Source organism: Coloeus monedula (assembly GCF_965178545.1).
Source record: "Coloeus monedula genome assembly, chromosome: 1".
Classification (NCBI taxonomy): Eukaryota; Metazoa; Chordata; class Aves; order Passeriformes; family Corvidae; genus Coloeus; species Coloeus monedula.
In genome coordinates, this window is record NC_138781.1 from 72,036,422 (window position 1) to 72,059,237 (window position 22,816).

General features: G+C 41.5%; 1 protein-coding gene across 38 annotated transcripts in view; it reads left to right on the forward strand.

Moving 5' to 3' along the window:
* F13A1 (coagulation factor XIII A chain) overlaps positions 1–22,816 on the forward strand; it is a 274,375-nt gene that overhangs the window by 246,184 nt on the left and 5,375 nt on the right. For all 38 annotated transcript variants that reach the window (XM_082286988.1, XM_082286997.1, XM_082286989.1 and 35 more), the window contains 8 exons: positions 1,849–2,023; positions 5,722–5,860; positions 12,151–12,254; positions 13,053–13,141; positions 13,995–14,148; positions 14,732–15,019; positions 19,245–19,405; positions 22,187–22,323. In XM_082286988.1, the coding sequence (XP_082143114.1) occupies positions 1,849–2,023; positions 5,722–5,860; positions 12,151–12,254; positions 13,053–13,141; positions 13,995–14,148; positions 14,732–15,019; positions 19,245–19,405; positions 22,187–22,323 (1,247 nt within the window). The remainder of the gene's footprint in view (positions 1–1,848; positions 2,024–5,721; positions 5,861–12,150; positions 12,255–13,052; positions 13,142–13,994; positions 14,149–14,731; positions 15,020–19,244; positions 19,406–22,186; positions 22,324–22,816) is intronic.

Genomic DNA, 22,816 nt, shown 5'->3' on the forward strand with positions numbered 1-22,816 from the left:
ATGTCATGGGTGCAAGAGCAGTCCCATCCCTAATATTTGAGACGCTAGACTCATCCAGGATGTGGAACACAGAGGCTGAGTCCTCTCTTTTGCCTTATTAGAGGTCTGAACCGATGCTTTCTGCTTCCCAGAATAATACTCTAGTCATTGAGCTAGAGTAATTAGATGTTCTCCCGAGCCAGCTACTAAAATAGACTGTCCACAAAACATGGCTGCTGGAGATAGATGATCCTTTAACCCATTTGTTATAGCATTTGCCCAGGCTTTAAGAAAATGAACTCTTTGTCTTAGACGACATTGAAGTGGGATCTCCAGCCTCTCAATCTTGCATGTTAAATAGAATAGCTTCAGCAAGAAATATAGAGAACACCTCTGCTTCTCTCTGTCTTTTAACATTTCAGTTAGTTCTTTCACTCCAGACATCGGGAATACAGCTTTGGACCTTTGAATAGAAGAAAGAATCAAATGTGGTTTCCTCATTCCTGAACTAGTAGATGTAAAAAGTCCCTCATGTAAGGACTATGAAAGCCCCCAGGACAGAATAGCACAAAGTTTATGAATCCAAATTGGGCTTGGATAATTCTTAGGTTTTGAGCCACTCAAACATTTTAGAGAGGTGGAGGAGTTCACCATTTGAAATCCAGGACTCAATAGACTTTAGGCCTAATCTGCAGAATTAGGCCATAACTGGGTAGAGGGTTTGGTCATTGAAATCTGGAACTGAGTAAGAAGTCAGAAAGAGGTTCTGAAGTCCCACCTGTGTTCCTTAACCCCATTCTTGCTCAAGTTGAAATGTGGTAGAGCTGAGTTAGTCTGAGGACATGCCTCTCATGCTGGAATCCTTCTGAGGCTTTCTGGTGTGGCAGAGCAGGTAGAGTCCCTCTCTTCTTCCACTCATTCCACTCAGTTAGAGTAGAGCCTGAAGATCAACATGCTGTCCTGTCCTTGAAGTGATTCTTTTCTTGGCATGTTTCCTACACCAGTGAGATGGGCACAACCCCTTAACCCTTTGGTTATGACTCTGAATACTTATCTCTGTTCAGTCCTAGAGTTCACAGGAAGTCGATTTTCTAATTATAAAACAGTAGTTAATGCAGCCAAAAGCTTTTAAATGAGAACTGTGATTTATTTGGCTAGCATGTAGCTGTTCCACATTAGCATAATTAAAAGGTACAGAGTGAATGAGCTTTTTGCACAGCCTCAACTGGCTTGGTTCAAATTGCAGCTAGGAGATGTATTGCTCGTTAATGCCTATCAGTATAGCCATTAGTCAGCAAAACTCTTTGCTTTGTCTAATCTTACCAGAGGAAAACTTACACAGCAAATTCCTTCTTGTTTTCATGTGTACCAGACCAAAGAAATTAGTTTCTACTCTAAAAATAGCAGTAGACTGGTTCTCCTTTCAATCTCCTGTAAATCAGGAGTGATTTTATTAAAATCTCTGGACTGATATGGACAGAAGAACAGATGATGGAAAGAACACAGCTTAATATTTGTGAGGCTTGCTTATCAGTGTATAACTGATTGCATTTATTAAAAGTACATAGCAGTAAGCATGTTTAATGTTAATAAAACTTGTTAACTGGCAACATGGATACTCAGCGTGGTGATTTAATTTCAGATTTAAGTGTCTGATCTTCATTCAGAATTGTTCAGCGATGGAGAATCCATGGCCCTTAATAAGATTGTCCTATTTATGTCCTACCTTCGAAATGAAACACTTCTATCTTACTTTCTAACCTAAACTTGGCTATATTCACTCTCTCCCATCCTATCGGTCTGCTGGGTTAAGGAGGTTTATATTATTCAGTCTCTGACATCCCTAATGCTCATTTCATTTGATTTTAGATTAACTCCAGAGATGACAATGGTGTGATAGCTGGATCCTGGAACAATACATATGATTATGGTGTTGCACCTTCAGCCTGGACGGGAAGTGTGGACATTCTCTTGGAGTATTACAGTTCTAAGCAACCTGTCCGATATGGCCAATGCTGGGTCTTCGCTGGTGTCTTCAACACGTGTAGGTATCAGTGAGAAAAGCTCCAAGCTGCTATGTGGTTCCTGCTTAACAGAGTTTTTAGGTAAACTTAACTAAAATACTTCCTAGCTCTGTGCTGCTCAGGAGTAAACAGCAGAGATACTTAAAAATACATGGCTAAAATAGATGGTCTTTAAATAAACCTCTGGTGTGTCCTTCAGGTCAGATGCTCTTCCACATAAAACTGTTAACTATTTATTTGTTCAGTGAAATGTATTCAGTGACTCAGGAGGGTAAGATTGTGAGAGAGAAAGTTGAGTCCTTCAGCACAGTCCACATTGCTGTCAAGAATTCTTAGATGGACAGGGTGCTTGTCATCTAGACCTAAAATATTAAATTACTACCCAATATGGAATATGTGATCGTGTTTCTGCTCTAGAAAGGCCAAATCTCACCTGCTGAAGACTGCTCCTAGGAAAATTGAGGTGCACTGTCCCTGCACCTGTTTACTAAGCACTGTTAACATTTTATATGGAGTTTATGAGCCAGAAGAATAGAGAAAACAGTGGCCTAGTTTGTGACTTATGTAGTGCTACAAAGGCTAAACACATTTGGTCAAACAAGAGTTCCAGTGTTGCAGCAAACAGAGTGTTGCAGGTCATAAAAACAGTGGGGAAAGCAGCATTGGGTTGGTCCCATATTTTGACTGTCTAGCACTTTCTAGCAACATCATCAGCTAATATACAGGAACATAGTCTGTGGCCTCCTCTGGACTTGCTCCAATAGGTCCTTTCTGTGCTGGCGACCCCAGAGCTGGATGCAGCACTGCAGGTGGGGTCTCAGCAGAGAAGGGCAGAGGGGCAGAATCCCCTCCCTTGGCCTGCTGGCCACGCTGCTTTTGATGCAGCCCAGGATACAACTGGCTTTCTGGGCTGACAGCACACATTGCCTGCTTATGTTGAGCCTCTTGTCAACCAGCACCCTGAAGTCTTTCTCCCCAGGGCTGCTCTCAATCACTTCTTCCCCAGGCTGTATTTGTGCTTTGCCTTGACCCGTGTGTAGGACCTTGCACTTGGCTTTGTTGAACCTCATGAGGTTTGCACAGTCCCACCTCTCCAGCCTGTCCAGTCCCCCTGGATGCCGTCCCTTCCGTCCATCCTGTCAACTGCAGCACACAGCTTGATGTTGTCAGTGAACCTGCTGAGGGTGCCCTTGATCCACTGTCCATGTCACTGACAAAGATACTGAACAGCATCAACACCTGAGGAGTGCCACTTGTCACTGGTCATCGACCATTAGACAGCAAGTCTTTGAGTGCAATCATCCAGCCAATTCTTTATCCACCAGTTGGTCCATCCATCAAATCCATGTCTCTCCAATTTAGAGACAAGGATGTTGTATGGGACATTGTCAAATGTTTTGTGCAAATCCAGTTTCTTTCATATATCTGGAGAGGTTTCTTTTTTGATTTGGGAAGGTGCTGGCAAATGCTTTGTCCTTCAACGCATGAAATGTTTCATTTTATTCCTGGTGCAGTGGGATAATGAGCAATCACCCATATCCAAAGAACCTGGGTGACGTCTACCTCCTTCACTGCCTGAGGCTGCATGGTCTCTACTTGATGCTCCTCAGCCTCTGCACAACACAATAGGTTCAAAAAAGTTCATACAAATGTTTCTTATGGATGCAATTCCTCGCAGTGGATTCCATGAGCTGCTTTGTCTTCTCTGCCTGTTGCCTTATCTGGATTTCTCTAGATCACAGACAGACACACACACCAGTTCTCCCACCTTCCCCCCACACTTGCCCTGAATCACCACTACTCAATACTTTGCCTGCAGGCCTCTGTAAAACTGGGGTGATGCAGCAGAGGCCCGGAGCCTGCTGTGTTGAAGGAAGAGGCATATTTATCTGGGGCAAAACTAGACTTGGTTTGCTGACTAAGTTAGTAAAGTCAGAGACCTGGCACTTTGCACTGCTGCAAAGATTGTCAAAGTATAAAGTTTGTTGAGCATTATGAAATGAAAATATTGTCCAGTGGCTGACCTGATGATAGCCACTGACACATCCAGCTGCTGACCACTGCACAGAGGACAACGAAGGTCCAATCAATCATGTGCAACTATCAGGGTTGTTTTGAGGTGTTTTTGAGTCTCTCTCAGCTGTCAATATTTTATCATTGTGACCAGTCCAGCTTTCCAAGGTTACTATATTGTACACTCCAGATACTCATCTGATAAAAATGCAAAAACATTCCAAAAAATGGTCATTAATCTTGAAATTGTCAGACAAATTATTTCCAATGAGCCCTGATGGCTCATGTGCTGGAAGCCTGGGAGGGCACTTGAATTAAGTTTAATCAATAGGTACATATGGTATTGGATGCATCCAGGTAATTTGTCATCCAGGAACTTGGAATGAATGTGCAGTGTTACACTTCATTGGGAGTCACAGTAGTGACAGTAATGAATATACAAAACGCAGCAGTAGCAGCAGGGCTGTGCAACTCTGCAGCATTGGAATTATTTTAAAGTAGGATTTTCAATATAAACCTTTTTCCTTAAAAAACCCACAAACAGCCCCACAAAAAATCCACCCCAAAAACCACCACCACCACAAACCAACAAAAAACCCACCCCCCACCCCCCCAAAAGAAACAAACCAAAAAAACCCCAAAAGAAACAAAACAAACCCTACCAACCACCAAAACTCCCTCACCCTCTGTTTTCTCCCATACCATGTTGGCTCCTAAATTGAAAGCCAGGAACTTTTTTTGGCTGAGACAAAAAATGTCGTCTGGCGTAGCTGAGATGATGTGTCACCCCCCAGACCCACTCCCCTAACCTGGGGACGTGCTCCATGCCTATTTATCAGCCAGGGTACACAACAAACACAGAAGCCTATTGATGCACTCTTGCAGACCACAGACATAGCAGTAGCATTTCCATGGTTTTTCCACATTTCTTAAATTTACCGCTTGTTAAACGGTAAGAAAGGTCATGAGTGCTTTATTGTGATGGTGTGAGAGTTAGGGCTAGGGGCTTTTTTTTGATCCTCCTTTTAAGGTCTTTTATTGGGAGGGACTATCGACTCCAAAATGTTATTACTTAGCGGGGAATATGAATTATGTAGTGCATTTTATTCAGATTGTCAAACCTTGTCATTTCAGTTGCAAATAATGCAGCTTTTCCCCATTGTTATCAATAATTTTCTGCTTTATTCTTTGTGTTCTCCAGATCCCTTCTGACAGCAGACATCAAACAGGAAAACTCCAAGTCAATCAAAAGGAGATACTTTTTTATTACTTTTCTTTTTAGCATAGTCTCATAATTCTCCTGAGTTACTGATACTAAGAGACCTAATATGTTGTGTATTTCTTGCAAGATCAAACTTCTTTTTCTTTGTATCACATTTGGTCATGCAGCTGACCCACTGCACCCAGATTTGACCTGAAATTCTGCAGTGTGGTCCCTGTGAAAGGCTGCTTTAAAACTATTGGTAATCAGATGCTTTGGTTATAACCATTGTACCATTACATGTTTTTAATGCTCATCATTTTGGGACCAAATAAAATATTTGGCATGTGCAATATAAAATCAGATAGGAGAAATTATTTGGGTTGATTTGACTGAGTTTTCCCGTTTTATTCTAGTTATTAATATTTCTGTCCTGTCATCCTGTCATCCATGAACGCAGTCTTCGTATTTGCCCTTCTCAGCATACCTCTGTCTTTGCCACAGTTCTGAGATGCTTGGGGATACCTGCAAGACTCGTTACCAACTATTCTTCTGCCCATGACAACAATGCCAATTTACGGCTGGACTTCTTTCTGGATGACGAAGGAAAAGTGGACACCAGACTTACAAAAGATTCTGTCTGGTGAGTCCTCCTGGAAAATGCCTTTAATGTGTCAATGATAAAAGTAGTAAAAAACATGATGGCAATACCTATGTTGTATTTATTTCTCTATGCATTGAAGAACACTGCTGGCTGGTGTGAAACAGAATGAATGGATTGTTGGTAAGCTGACTAATATGAAGCCCTTGTTGTGTAACAAGGCAAACCCTGGGGGATCCTGCTATTAATGTTACCATACATTGCACATTTAAGCATTCTGAGAGCTGGAATGGGCTTGTGCTCCTTACGGACAAGCTGTTTCTAAAAATGGAAGGGGGTAGAATGGGCACTTCTATTCTTCTGGAGCCAGGCTCCAAGAGGTACCTCAATATCTATGGAAAAACACCATTCTTGATCTGCTTGTGCACAGTTTCCACATTTGTAGACTGGTATTACTTTGTGTGCACACAGCCACTGTTGCAAAGAGGTGCTTTCCAAAATAAACCCAGTTCAGCTGAAAAAGAAACAAGTCAAGGTATCATACAAGATACTGAAATGCTATCACCAGATTTATAAAATGAAAACTCCCTAGGGCCAAGAGAAGGAGTTTACACATTCTTTTTGAGAAAGCAGTCCTCTAACTGGCACTTCAAACTCTTACTGTCTTCTGTCTGACAGGAGAAGTATAGCATGTATTGATTATATGCTGTGTGGGATATTGGCCCTCAAGCCTCTCCTCGTCAGAGTGAAGCAGTGAATGTGACCTCTACATTCCTATATTCAGGAGATACTTGTCCTATTCAATGTTAATATACCTGACTTGTGTCAGTGATATCTTCAACTCATTAGCAGAGCAGCTCATCGGCCTGTTTCATTAATAACTTAATCTGTGGAATTCTTTGTATTAAAAACTGTAATAAACCCACTATGTGGTAGAGGAAATGACTGAACCTGTTGCTGTGACATCTTTTATGTGAATTCTATAATCAAGAGAAAATCTAAGGAAACGAGGTTCATTTACATGTGACACTTGTGCCACAGCATGACAGAATAGTTGAGACTAGAAGGGACCCCTGAAAGTCCTCCAACCCTCCTGCTCAAAGCACAGTTAGCTAGAGCAGGTTGCTCAGGTCTGTGTCCAGTTGGGCTTTGAGTATCTCCGAGGATGGACACCCCACAACCTCTCTGGGAAATTTGTGCCTGTGCTCAGCCATTTCCACAGTAAAAAAAAGTGTTTCCTCATCCTCAGACTGATTTTTCCATGTTTCAGTATGTGCCCATTGCTTCTTGTCCTGTGCTTGGGCTACTGAGAAGAGTCTGTCTCTGTCTTTTTTCCTTCAACTCCCTAATCAGGCATTTACACACAAGGATAAGATCCTACTGAGCCTCCCCATCTTCAGACTGAACAGTCCCAGCTGCCTTAGTTTCTCCTCGTGTACAGTCTGTGTTGAATCAGCCATTCCTTCCAGGTTTCTATATCAGCAAACTTGCAGAGGGTACAGCGGGTCTCATAACCCCGGTCATTAATGAAGCTCTTAAATGGCGTCAGACCCAGTATCGACCCCTAGGGGACACAACTAATGACTAAGCTTCAGCTGGGGTGATCACTACTGATCACAGCCCTCTGATCCCAGCGATTCAGCCACTTTTCAATATATCTTGCTGTCCACTTGTCTAGTCTCTACTTCAGTGGTTTGTCTGTGAGGATGTTCTGGGAGATGACGCTAAGGTCAAAAGGGCCAACCTCCATGCACTGGTCTCTGCTTTGTCCTTTCCGTCACTCATTTCATCAGAGAAGGCTCTCAGATTTGTCAGGCACAGCTGGCTGCTTGTAAATCCATGCTGACTATCGCCAATCACCTAGTCCTTAATATGTTTGGAAATGTTTTCCAGAAGAACTTGCTCTATAACCTTTGTAGAGATCAAAGTGAAGCTGACAAGTCTGTCTCTCCCTGGATACTCCTTCTCTCTCTTGAAGAATAGAGCAATATTTGATTTCTTCCAGTCTGCAGGAACTTCTCCAATTACCATGATCTTTTGAAGATAGATATGAGTGGTCTTACAGTAACTTTGGAAAGCTCCCTCAGCATTTTTGGTGAGATTACATCAGATTTTCCATCAGATCCATTGGACTTGTGTGTGTTCAGTTTGTTTAACTGTTCTCTGTCTTGTTACTTGTCTAGTTTTCATTATTCCAAACCTCCACACTGGTCCCATGGGCTGTGATTCCTGAGGGCAAATCTTAGCAGTAAAAACCAAGGTAAAGAAGGTATTGAATGCCTTCTCCTAATCCTTTGTCACCAGCTTGCCTGTTCTGTTCAACAACAGAGCCACATTCTGAAGTCTTCCTTTTGACACTGATGTGCTTGCATTACTTGCTGCTCTTCACATCCCTTGACATACTTTGTTTGCTCTGTTCTGGCTTTCCTGTACCTGTCCCTGCATGCTCAGACAGTGACTCTGTATTCCTCCTGGTCACCTGTCCCTACTCCCCCCTCTTTTTTAAGCACCATTTTTTTATGTTTAATTGGGACCCCCTTGTGCCACTTTTGGTTGTTTTTCTGCACACAAGGATGGACCATTCTTAACTTTGGAGGAGGTGGTTCTTGAAAAACAACCAGCTCTTCTGCATCCATCTCCTACCCAGAACTGCCTCCCATGGGATTCTTCCAAGCAGGACCTTAAACATGTCAAAGCCTACTCTCCTGAAATCCAGAGCTGTGGTCCTGCTATTTGCCTTGTTCCCTCCTATTAGTACCCTTGGGCAGTTTTGCATGTGGTTTGTGAGACAGAAGGACCTCAACATGTCTCATGGGGCTGGTCCTTTTATGGCTCATAGAGCTGTAAAGGAGAAGTCTTCTATAACCTACTCTACCTGTAAAAGACATGAAACAAGACCCACTGACTGGGCTAGTCAGTGCTGTGTCCATACACACCCAGTAATGGATCACTGCTACGCTTTAGAATTTTCACTGTCTCACCCCTTCTCTCCTTCTCCTAACCTGATCTTTGAAATTCATCTCACCAACTTTTGAAACTTCCTTTTACTTCCCTACCTCTCTTTTTGCCAGCTGTTTCCCAAGACTTCCTAATTTAATGTATTTTTCTCCCTTATTCTTTTGGGACAGGGTCAGGTTATCCAAAATCATCCTAGCCCCACTGAAATCCATATGCAATTTTATACTAGCATTTCATCCTTCCATCCTGCATTTGCTTTTCTTTGGCTTGATAACTTCTCTAACTGCCTTGTTCATCCTTTTATCCTCCCTCTGCACTTATTAGTACATGGTGCACATAACCCTTTGGGCATGACTTAATATATACACGTCTTTTCATTTCTCCTCTGTGTCCTTTCTTTTCATTACTCTGTAACACTCCATGGTAGCCCACATGCTGACTTCTAATGACTTGTGTCTTAACCCTGATTTTATTTTTAATGTCTCTTTTATTTCTTTCTTTAAGAGGACAAGCTTGAGGTATTTATAATGATTTTTTAAAATGCATTTCTCACTTTTATTTATAATCTCTTGAAAACTGTAAGCAAAGCTCTTTTTCTTTATTAATATATCATTTCTATTGTACTTGTACTCTAGCCTTGTACTGCTGGAGCTGATCTGTCTTCAGGTCTTAAATACTCTCAGACTTCAGGGATACTTGGAGCCAGGATTTTTAGTCCAATCAATCTCTGAGTGTGGGCTCCCTCTGAATGTTATCTGACATTTATTTATTTTTATTAAAGATCATCTTCTCCCTCAGGATAGGAAACAACAACACCACCAACAAAACACATATACAAAATTACACAGGCTTTGCAAAAAGTTATTTTTATAAATCTGACTGGATTTGGGGCCATCAGTACTGTCTGTTCTCCTTGCCTTTCTTAATGATGATATAAAGACACTTAAAGAATATTTCTCTTGGATGGGAATCAAGACTCACTCCTACTGTGAGGTCCAAGCAAATAATCGTCAGTATCTCAGCAGAAACTTACTTGGTATCACCCAGCCCCATGGGAGCTCCACATCCAGACCTGTGGAGAAAGCCCTTCTGAGACCTCTGCTCTTCAATTTACTTCCAGGTCACTTTGCTCTAATTTCTCAGCAATATTATCAGTGCTCCCCTCGACCCCAATGCCTGAACTTGTTAGCTCATAAAAGGACAGCAGCTGCTTCTAGCATATGCCTGTCCCCTAAGCAATATGAACTACCCTTCTTGAATTGTCTTCCAGGCATAAAACCCACCTGGCCATCTTTTATTAATGTCCCCATTGCTTTGTTTAGTCTATCTGTAATTATCTCTGTAAATATTTAATGGTCACTACATTGATCTCTGTTGCCATTCTTGCTTTCTTTAATGTCTCAGGCTTGCTGTACAATAAAAGAATTACAGAATCAGTTGGACAAATTATGGTCATGCAATCAGCTCCTCAGCTGTGCTCAGTTCTATAGAGAAGTTTCTGCTACATTTGGAAAGGCAAATGTTTCCCTCACACTCCTTTCCTTAATGCTCACTGCTTTACAAGCAGTGTCTTTCTGTCCATTCAGATTCCATATCCTCACGTGTATTTGTTATTTGCATGGCAGCAGACCTAATGCAACTGCCATCCTTGTGTGTCCAGAAACCAGAGAGAAAGTTCCTGTCCCTAAGACGAATACAGAAAAAAGTCTAGAAAAACTGCGTTACCTAATTGCAGAACTGAAGTAGATCTGCCATTTCACACACTGTTACCCCCCTCCCCGCCTTGTTTTTATCATCTTTTCCTTTTGCGTGCTCTTCAGGTTCTTCTTTCACAGAATGCAAAGCCAGTGACACATCTGACTTTGATTCAAAGTGAACCAGTGAAGGCTTCAGGGCAGGGATTGTCTTTCTCATATGTTGGCAAAGCAGTTTTCAAATACCCACCTTCCACGAAGTTTGTCCCCATTCTCAGGTAGCCCTCAGCAAAGTTCTGTGTGCATGATTCAGCACTGAATACTCTCAGCAGCATCAAAAATTCTCTGAGCGTGCGTCATTTTCCTTGAATAATTCCTTTTTCTGTAGTGCTGCTTCATTAACTCTCCTAACTGACAAGTTTTACCCTGATCCAAGATTTCATTTCCACTTTGAAATGTCTTGTTAGACAAGCTTCAGATCCTTCTGACTCTGCTCCATAGCTGGTTTTCACCTATTATTAATGAAATGGTCAGAGTTTAACAATCCCCATTTTGGTTGCTAATATCATTGCATGTACTAGAGGCTATATCAGCAGCTACACAGATGTAATTTTATTCAGATCTGCTGTAGGATATGTACAATTTGCAAGCAAAATTGCCCCTTTCTCTACTCTTTCCTTCTTTTATTTTTTTGCAGTAATGAAATTCAAACACTTTGCAGGCTTTACTGCGAGACCCTCTTTCCAGATTATCTTTTCTTCTTGCTTGTGCTCTCTCCCTTGAGCATCAGTAGCATTGTAGGAAGTTACAACATCTGTCTGTCTTTTCTGCTCATCTTTGAAACACCCAGGGCAGGCTGTGATGGTGCTGTACCGGTTTTTAAATTTTCTTGAGCATCCAGCCAGGTGAGAGCATTTTAACCCTGAGCACCTAGATGAACTACTCCCAGAATTTTACCTTTTGGGTCACTGTCCTGGGCCCTAAAGACTCGGGTTGGCCCACAGTGGTTGTAGGTGGGTTTTATGAAAAGATGTATGTCTTAGGAGATCTGACATCATGCACTGGCATGACACATGGGGAAAAACTTATAAGGAATCCACAGTGAGGATAGTTGTAGAAAGCCTTTTTCTCAACAAACATGGAAGCCAGCTGAGCATGCTTGTTTTGAGCCATGAAAACAAAAGTACACGCTGTACATTGTGGAGTTGATCCTGAATCTCTTCATAAGAGACACCAAAGCTTCAGTCTGGATAATTAAAAAGCAGACCATGTTTCATTGGCTTGAAGATTCAAAGTTTGCTTTAGCAGGCAGATTGAAGTGGAGGTGTCTGGATAGAAAGGGATTCTAGTTTGTGTAGCTTTTCATATACCCCAGCAATCTCCAAACAGTGGCATATTTTCTGAGATATCTACACTCAGAACACATTAGAAGAATCAAAAAAGCTTCTTCAACTTGCAGTCAGGAAACTACAATGAAGGATTTTGGCTTTCAGGTTTTAACAGATAGGTACCACACTTAAACACCTAAAAATCTGTTCTCTTAAAAGAGTCAACTTTTTTACTCCTGAATTGGAAAATGGTGTTATTTAAGCAATGCCAGGACATAAATACACAGGATTTGTTTTGGTCTGTGTGCTTCTTTCCAAGAATTTAATATACTGGTCCCATCTCTTGTCTAAGGAATTATCATTGCTGGAATGAAGCTTGGATGACCAGACCTGACCTTCCTGTTGGTTTCGGAGGATGGCAGGTTGTTGATGGGACGCCTCAAGAAACCAGTGATGGTAATATTGATTGAAGTCCTCCTTAGCTCACTTTCTAATGTTTGGGATCTCTGTTTCAAACAATGAGCTGATAATAGCTGAGCCAGTGGCACCTGGCACCATATGGCCAGTGACAATTTCTTGAGCCAAATAACCATACTCGCCTCAGGGCCTTCTCCTGCTTTGTTTTGAACTCTAAAATAAATCTGTCCTTATTATAACACTGCTGCCTGGGCACAAAATCCTGCATGAGAAAGGCCCTGTTTGGTACAGAGGGGATGTAATCCTGTTGCCAAAGAGGGCTTCTAACATTTTAGAGTACCTATACAGGAGCCTGATCAAATTAATTCTCCTTTATGTTATGAAGCCCTAACTAAAATTCATGAGCAGACAGTAGGCAGGAGAGAAAAAAGTGAAAAGTCACTGTTGTTTCTTCCCAGTCCTTAGTTTTCCAGCCCTTAAAATATAAATTCTCAAATTTATAGTGAGATCTTTCTCAGCCTGTGGTGTACCTGAGTCCTCCCAAAATTATCTGTTTTAACCAAAACCAGCTGTAACTATATTTTGAGCACTTGAGACTTACAGTGGATGTTATAGTGCCATTAAAGGTACCAAACCACCAGGTTGTTCCAGACTTGAGACTGTGTTATCTATGGAGATGGTAACAAAATTAAGCTTTTTGCTTCTTGGTCAAGAGTTTCTGTAAACTATTAAAAGAGTTCTTCAAACCCCAAGAATTCTTTTTCTTTGAGAAAATATAATATTTTGACATGTTTTTAATGAATTTAGGCTCTCACTTTGTCTCTCTTCTCCCCATAGGTATGTACAGGTGTGGTCCAGCCTCAGTTCAAGCCATTAAACATGGTCACGTTTGCTTCCAATTTGATTCTCCTTTCGTCTATGCTGAGGTACATACGAGAGAATTTTTACTGCAACGAATGATATCAGTGAGACCATAGCGAGACAAAAGATAGGGCTCCACTGCAATTTATGGATTGAGAAGTTACTTCATGTATGCTTCATGTCACAGAACAATCTCATCATTATATTTTGACATGCAGGCCAGTAGTTGTGATATGGGTCTGATGAATGACAGAGATTTCTCTAATCTCTTCCCCAATATAACAAGAAGAAAAAGCTGCTCTGACTTCATTGAAACTTCAGTCTGTGGTCATTTTTCCTTCCAAGATTCAGCTATGCTGAATGAGTCACTAGCTCTAGCTGCTCATCCTCTTTGCTCACCACATTCCTTTTGGCTGCTGTGGGCCATGGAGATCTCACATGGGTGATTTGACTGACAGATCTGAGAGGGAAATATCTCAGTAAGCAGATAGAGGGCCTGGTCTGGAGTTTTAACTTCTTGTATCACCAGAGGAGGCATGCCCAGAATCGCAACACTGCAGGACAAGTTTCTCTCTAATTGAATTGTAAATAGCTTAGGACAGAAAAGAATAAAGATATTTTATCTGTTAAGCATTCCCCTCTCTATTTCTAAAGCTTTTTGTTACAAGAAATGTGTAGCAGTGGTCTCCAAATCTGAATGACCTCTCCGTAGCCTTGTAAAGTTTACACTCTCTGTCATTCTGGAGCTGTGAATAGTAAAATTCATCTCAGCATATGACTAATTTTAAACATGAAATTTCAACATGAGTAATTAGTGGGACTTCAAGTCAACATGTCATTATTGTGGGGGAGATAGGCTGACTTCTCTTCCTCTCTCTACTTCCATATATCTCAATCTTCTTTCACTTAATTTCATAGGTGAATAGTGACATTTTTTACACAAAAATGGAGAAAAATGGAACCCAAGTGGTAGAAAAAATTGACACAACCCATATTGGCCAGCTGATTGTGACCAAGGAAGTTGGAGGTGATGGAATGATGGACATTACTGCGGAGTACAAGTTCCGAGAAGGTAACCTGAAATGGGCTGCGACCATATGGATGTAGACTTATCTCAGTCAGATCTTGGATGATGACTTGGAAACCTCTGTCACCGAAGGAGCTTCATGAAAAGCTGCCGAAGTGCCCTCTGGAATTCTTTATTTGTAACTCCATCCCAGAAACACTGCAGATGCCTTGATCTTAAGGCACAAACAGAGCACAAACTTTGCTACTCAGAAATGCTTTAGACTAAGTAAGTTGTAGTGAAAATAAAGGCTAGTCATGGAGCAACTCAAAGCATTCAAAACAGTTCAAGGCATTCTGTACACACGTTTAGACATTTCTTATTCAGGCCAGAGGCTCACACAGAGTAAACCAGTGTAGATGTATTAATAGGAATTCAGCTACATCAATTTGTCTGATATGGCTTTAATACCAACTCCCTTGGTAGCTGTGAAGTTCTCCCACTGCTAGTGTTACCCCAGGAGGGTTCACTGTCCTCATCCATTCCTTTCAGCTACTACAAACCATGGAAGACACACCATTGTGATCGGTAGGTGGGCCAATGCTGCATTTCCATTTCTTTTCTAAATCTGGTTTTCATTCATTCCTAGGCTCAGACGAGGAGAGACTGGCACTCGAGACTGCTGTGATGTATGGTGTTAAAAAGCAAAGTATCCAAGATACCACATACCAGCCACAGACGGATGTTGAAATGGACTTCCAAGCACAAAAGGCAGTCCTTGGCAATGACTTTAAAGTCACTATAACTTTCAGGAACAAGAGTCGCAACTCCTACACTGCTACTACCTACCTTTCAGGCAACATAGTGTTTTATACAGGAGTCACAAAAAGTGAATTCAAGAAACACTCTTTCAGTGCAAAACTGCAACCCTCTTCATGTAAGACTTGCATAGTTGTTTTATGTGTTATTAACTGCTAGGTTTTTCCTGTGTTATTAACTGTCACCAATTTTTCCACCCATGGGTAGAGTCAATTCTAGTAGCTATGGGTAGGATATTCTATTGGGTATCAGAAGGATCCAGTCCCTATTTTGGGCAGGATACCAGGGTCATTTAAAGCTGAGGCTGTTTTCTTCAGGCTGTTTCTCCCTGCATAATGCTCTTTTACATCAAGCTGCATGTCTGGGAATTGTTAATTTTTCTTATTTAGTACAAAAGAAAGCAAAGGAGCACAGGTATTAAGATGCAAGGTATTGTTTTTCCTTTGAATTCCTTTATTTTCCTAGCAGCATCTCAGCAAGTGAAGGGGAAGTTCTAGTTCCACAGGGTGTCATGTACAGAGACAAAAGGGTGAATTTTTTGTCTTATCTGGTAGAAGCTGACAAGTTCCGAGTAGATTCAAGTGAATATCTGGCTTTGGAGGACTGTGTGATTCAGGATTTTGTATTTACAGTGATCTAAAAGGTTTATATGTAATGAGAATGTGCCATGATAGAACAGAGACATTTGTCAGCTGGGCAGGATACCCAAAGGTGAGTTATCTTTACAGTTACAGCATTCACTTTTCCTAGTGCCCTCTGGAATGCGCATGGGAGATCATGCCTCCCACTTCTCATCAGAGAAGCAGTTCCTGGCAGACTAACTCAGGAGGCTGTGGGCAGGTTTTTGCACTGCTCAAAGTAGAGAAGAGGGATGTTCTCTTTTTTTAACTTGGACATAATCTATCTATTTCCTGTCAGCCATTGCAGCTGCAGTGTATTTAGGGCCTGCTGTACTTCCAAGTGCTACCTAGCAGGCTCAAGCAACAACTGACTGCCAATCACTTGTTCTCCTGACAGGCCTGTGTCCTTGGTCAGTACTTCCAGCTCAGCAAAAGTAATGAGAACGTTGTCTTACAGAGGCGAAGTAGAGGATCCTCCACTTGAGTTCCCTGCTCAGAGAGTCAGCAGCCATGACTTTGCCTTCTAGGCACTGCTACTGGGCAAATCAATCTTTCTGAGCACAGCAGGAAGGGCAGGACTTTGGGACCCTGAAGGATGGGCCTCCTGAACTGGGTCTGCTGCTGCATCGCAGCAACCCTGGCTGACCTCTGAGCTTTCTGTCTTGTCTACCTCATCCCAGCTCAAGAGACACTGTGAACCCTCTTTCCTCAAAGAGGGCGAGTTTTGTCTCAGTGAGGTGCCTCCATGGGACCACCATTCCTATCAGGCCACAAAAAAGCCCACCTCTGCTTTCTTCCTAACTTTGAACCTCATCTGAAACTGCACATTTTATTTGGAGCTGAAATATATTCTGCAGAAAATAGAAGTCCACTGATAAGGATCTACTGGTGAAGGTTAATAAAACTTCTACCTCTGGTCTGTAACAAAGCCCTGAGAGCTGCTCGCTGATTCTTTCTAACTCCCTGGATCATTTGCAGGGGGCCTGGAAATGGGCACTGAGTTGTTCCAACATATGCTATCAAAACACAGTGTGAGGGTTTATAGTGACTTACATCAGTTACTAAATACTTGATCTGAAATACTGCAAAACTTTTGGAGACTTGAATAGGTACAGTAAAAAAATTCAGTTTCAATAGCCTTGGTCTAAATTCTGTACAGCTTCTTTGATGAGGGAAAATTCAGTCATCTTGTAGGAGAAGTGCAAATACCTGCTACATTTTCTGGCTGTGATTTGTGCTTGGTTCCAGGACTTATTTATGTCTGCTCTTGCATCAAAGGTCTGTGTAGGGTATTACTACCTAAAATACAGCTCCTGCAGTGCTTTGAGGGTCACCTGGCTCATCTCTGTAAGAAATGAAATGAATAGATGTTTAAACATCACTGAGCATCATAATTCATTTTTTCTAATTCAAGTAAATGCTTTGAAAAAAGCTTCTTGAAATTGTGCAGGAAACTCTGAATCAAGTGATGCTGAGTGAACACAGACTGGGGAGAGGCACCTGAAAGAACAGAACATGTATTTTTATGTATGTGTACCAAGAGTAAGTCCCCATCACTGCTTCTGGCCAATGAGACATTTTTAACGTTATTCCCACTTTTCAAGGTGGAAACTTGCTTATATCTGAGCTACAGTCATCAACTTGTGGGGCACTCTGTCCTGCAATAGGACAAAAACTCCTCACAAATTATACCATTTCTGAAGGTGATACATGAAATTTGAGCATGAATTCTTTCACCTTTTCCTTGGAAAGAAGTACGTGTGGAATCAGGAACAGTGTCTGAGCAGGTGGGCAGTGTGAAGGGAGGCAGTGTGATTATCTGCAAGTGCATGAGAACACTCTGTCAGGGGTGTAGTGGGAGAGTACCTTCTGAGGCACCCAAGCAGGATTTGTAAGCTTTGTTCAGGGCAAGAAACATGTGTGTGTGTATGTGTGTGCATGTGTATATGTGCGTGTACACTTGTGTGTATACACGTGTGTGTGTATATCTCTATACATGTATGTATGCATATATGTAAATACCTATATATGTGTGTGTATATGTGTATATATATGTGTATGTATATATACAGAAGTAGCAAAGAATTACAAAGAATGACAATGCAATAAAGATGCATTGAAGGCATTCTTCCAGCCCGTACTACTAAAAGAATGAAGCAAACTAAGTTTTTAAACAGGAAACGAATTAATGCTTTTCAGAATAATGATTAAAGGAATTGTGTGGGTTGAAAACATCTTTGAGGATTGCAATAGCTTAAATCTTCCAGTGCCTTCAAAGGTGCTCTTGCATCTACTGAGTTATATTTAGTTTTCTCTTTTTTTTTAAAAGACTGTAAGGCAACTCAGTGTTGTGTCTCCCTTGGCTTTCCCAGATGCAGTAAGTGGTACTGGCAACTTACCAGCACAACCAGTGCTAAGGCAATGGAAGTCTATTCTTCTTTTTTTTTCCCTGCAGTGATTAAATTGAAACAGGAGAGTTTGTCTTTTCTTCCATTGTAAAGTAAATTTCTCTTGGTTTGTAACTAATTATTTACTTATTTAATTCTCAGATGAGAAATACCTTGCCTGAATTATTATTTACAGTTAAGGGTATTATGGGAAATTCTTTTACACAAGATAAAAAGTGAGAGGGAGGAAGAAGGAGCACATCAAGTCAATTTAAGGCTGGCCTAGTAAATCCAGGTCAGGTGGCCACCAAGGGAATAGCTTTGAAACCAAATCAAGGAACTGGTTTTGATGTGAGCGGATCAAAAGAGTGAAAAGGGGTGAATGTCATTTACCCAACTGAGTTCAATTATCTCAGTGTTTACAGTGTATGTCACAAATACAATACAAATAATGGATAACAGTAATCATCATAGGTAGCAGATGGGAGATCTTGATGTGTTTACTACAGTTATAATGAATGTTTATAGAGAGAAGAGCTCCAGGTCTATATATTTTTCCTGGTCAGTTCGTTAGCAGGTCTGATTCTCTGCACCAAATTCTCACACCATTGTTGGCCTGGGAATTGCAGTTCAATATAGTTAAAATTAATGATTCCCTGCTTCTCAACTGTCTAGCCTACAGGGACTTGTTCCTTCCAATAATTATTGTCAGAGAGCATGTGAATGCTCTCTGGAGGGCATGCTGGTGACAGGAAGACCTTCTTGCTAAATTTCACAGGCAAGTCCAGTGTAGAACAAAGGCAGACATCCATTCATGTCCTGGAGAGCAGGTGATCTCCCAGATAGCCTGCATGGGTTCACATCCCCAAGTTGCTGCTCTGGTGGCATCCCTGTGCCAAGAAGAAAGGCAAAGAAAACACAGGAATAAAGTGAAATAGCAAACATTTACAGGAATGACACTCAAAAGCTGGTTTGGACCTTTGTGCCCAGTAGATATGTGTTTCTAGCCTTCCTTCTCACTTATTTTGTGGTAGCACCTAGAAACCTTCAACAGTGACCTGGGCCCATGCTGAGGGTACTGGGCAAAGGCTGTGCATAAACCCCACCCTTGGCCCTGGGAGCTCACAGCCTAAATGGAAAGAGGGAAAAATTAGAGGGAATATGGTTAAGTAAAGAAATGAAGTTAGTTTAGGGGAAAAAGATCAAAGCCGTTCTTTGACTCATAGTTCACCTTTTTTCCAAGGCACTCGTGTAACTGGCACTGGCCATGATGGGAGGAACAGTTAGTGATTAGATTGCTTCAGATGACTTTTTTCTTTCCTGTGTCTCCCCTCAGCCAGCTCTTTTGACATTGTGATCAAATCGAGTGAGTACATGAGTGACCTGCTGGAGCAAGCCTCCTTTCATTTCTTTGTGACTGCACGGATCAATGAAACGGGGAAGATTCTGGCCATGCAGAAGGTGACAGTCCTGGAAATTCCCACCCTGTGGATCAAGGTAGCTCAAGGATGTGGTGGAAGGGATGGCTGTTCTCTACAAGGCTGTCACGCTGAATCATGGGGTGGAAGAGTGTATGTGTGTGTGTGTACATTGGAGTGTCTAGCAGAGACCTTACAGAGCAGTGGCTAGCTGGAGTGTGTGAGGGTGTACAGGTGCATTATATAATGTACTGAGTGTCCCTACACTGAAAAGACAGGCAGACAGAGGCACTGGTAGTAAATACTGCAGTGATCTCAGTGGAGGAAAGAGGCGAAAAGATCTGAGAGAGCTGAAGACACTCAAAGGGTAAGAGAGATTACTCACTCAAGTTCTTTAACTACTTCAAAAGTCTATGCTATTTAAATCAGCATAGCACAGGGGCCTCCTGCTAAAGAATGAGGAGCACTGCTGTTGAAGTGATTTTGCTGGGAGAGCTTCTGCAGGTATTGTGGAAAGCTTCTCCAAACTTCAATGGGCAGCATTGATTTGGGACAATGTCTTAGGATTTCAGTGCTTTGCTGCCACTCTGACTGTACTGTCAGTGGTGTACCCTGAAAGCTGAAGCATTTCTGTAGACAGTGGTGTGGTACCCACGAAAATGGAGAAGAGTAATGCTTGTGATACTACAAGGAGCATATGTTGTATGGCAAAGACAAGGCGGGGATTTAAACTTCTCAGCTCATAACTGAGTGTCCAAATAAATTGCAGTTTTCAAAAGCACCAAACCTTCATCTGCTTTCAACGATGGAATTTGGATCTGCTTTTTTCCTAACACTAGAAAAAAAAAAATCAGAACACCTGTTCAGGAAGCTTTATATAAGCATGAATACAGCTTTGTAAATTCAGGACCTCGAAAAAAAATCTAAGTTTATCCAACTTTTCCCCTCTATATATTTACTTGAACCAGTGCTCAGGTTTCCATATAATAATTTATGTAGCAACTGCAGCCTTATGCAGAAAAAGCTTTTTAAAAAACATGGATCAAAACTATGGCAAAATTTGCCAAAAAATCTACTTGGTTTCATGGTCTTCAGAAATACCATGATGTTCTGATCAAGTAATTGCATTTTTAAACAAAATGGTTTTGGTTTACTGAGCATTCTAGAGAGGACGTAGACAAGACAGATAAACTCTACTTCAAATACCTATCTTCAAAACCCAAATTTTAAAAGTAAAGAATTCTTTCAATTCAATACTTAAACAGAGCATCTTATACATCATCTCAGATGTTCAACTTCAAAATAATTTATCCTCCCTGCTGTCCCGAAGAAAGGATTTTTAGCATATAGGATAGGCTGTTGTCCAAAACCTGTGTTTTCTAGTCAAACTAAGTTTCTCTCTTTTCTGTTTCTTTGTGATGTATGAAAATACACTGAAATTTTAAAGGCTGGATTTTTTAAGATGTGTGTGTGTGCATGTGTGAGCATGTATTGATAGAGGAAATGTTGATTTATTGCTTTTTAAAGAAATTTGAGAAAGTTTATCTGCTTAGTTTTCTTGTCAAGTTTGTTCAGTGAACGTGACGGGCAGACCAAATTTCTTAATGTGAGAGTGAGAAAGAAGAATGAAAAATGTATCTCCCTCATGTCTTTGGATACACCTTTGATCTTTCTGTGTTGGTCTAAGCAGATTGTCAGACTCAACAACTGAGGAAATTACACCATATTCTAACCTTGAGACCAGGTCACAAAAATAGGATCAGCAAATACATATCATGGTCTCAGCTGCATGTGTGAGACTTTGGGATGATTTTGAAGCACACCCAGTGATCTTAAATGGTCAATTGAAATAAGGAGGATAGAAGATCTCTAATCGGGCCAAGACTTCCAAAAATGCCACTGATTTCCTTTTGCACGTTCAGATGGCCAAATGCTGTTGAGAGCTTAGATGTATCTCCTCCTGTACTCCAGTCATTTCATTGTTTTTTGGCACAGAGCAATCCCTTAGACCAGAGTCTATGCAGCTTTTTTCAAATGTCATACTTCCTTAAAACACCACTTTAAATTTATTGACAAAATACTTGTTCTTCTTAGTTACCATTCTCAAGGCCCTTTAAATCAGTTGGTGGGCCATGAAGTGGGCTGGCAGATCTGCCAGCCATAAGTTGAAAACCCTTTCCTGAGCAAAACAAATACATATATTCTGTGAGAAATGCTGAATTTTCAGAACCCCAAATCCCCATATATGTAGCCTTTGTTTAAAACCACATTTGTTTGGAGGTTTACTATTTTCCAGTGCAAAATGTACTGCTCTTTTGCTTACATAGGGTTTGGAGGAAAACTGGCCTTCAGGCCCCCATAGAGCACACGTGCAGGGTTATAAAGCCTTCAGAGCATGAGAAGAGAATGCAAAAGCAAGGGGAAGATGGGCACGACATTTTTGAGGGTGCAACCACTGTAGCCTACTGTTTCTAACTTAGGATCTCCTCTGGAGCTTATGTCCTGAGCAGATCACTTCAGTGCTGCTGAGGAGCCTGAGGAGGGGGGCAGAGTCTGGAAGAGAGGCCCCCTCAGCTGGACTCACCCCCAGTTGGGCCATCAGCTCCAGATCTGTCCATGCAGATTTCTGGTTTTCTATGGTAATGAGGGCCTGCCTCTTGATCTGCCATGTGGTTTGAGGGAAAATTACAATGGGTGGAAAAATGCGCAGTGGTACCTATGAGCCCAGCCAACAATTTTCTTCTCACTCAGCTTCCTTTGCCTCATGCTGTTTCTCTGTGTGCTCCATTCTTCTGCCTTGCCAGTACTGTGTATCTGTTATTAGGAGTTTCTGGTGCATTATCCTTTCCTTGTCTTGCAGACCAAAGGTGAACTGGTAGCTGGTAAAGAAATGTCCGTGATTGTAGAATTCACCAATCCTCTGAAACAAACCCTGGAGAACATCACACTCCGCCTCGAGGGACCTGGTGTGCTGAGAACAATAAAAAAGCAGTTCGGGTAGGGAAGAAAGCACAACCAGCTGGGAGTTTGTCCCCTGCCTGCTCACAGTAGGAGCTCACAGGAGACACTTAACTGATGCTGTGCTGAGTAATTTAATTCAAACACTCTCTCTGTACTTTAAAATCCAATACACAGGGGAGCTATAGGTCTCAACAGTCAGTAGAAGTCGGGCTATCCAGAGAGATTGTGAGAGCATTTCATCTGTTCAGTACCAGGGTTGGAGGAATGGGTAGTGTTTGTAGGTAGCTGCTAGCATAGCCCAAGTTTACTTTTTCACTGTATTACATTATTTTTAGCACTTGACAATAGCACCTACAAGCCGCTATCACAGAGAGGAAGATTTATCCTACGCTTGAAGTGTTTACTGCCACTCACTCAGCGTGTGCAAATTGAGTCCTGTGCTGTTTTTCGGAAAGGGCTTTTCTCCGCTCATGTTAATCATGATTATACAAGAGGTTCAGGTACCTCAGATGATCTTTTCAAGCTCATG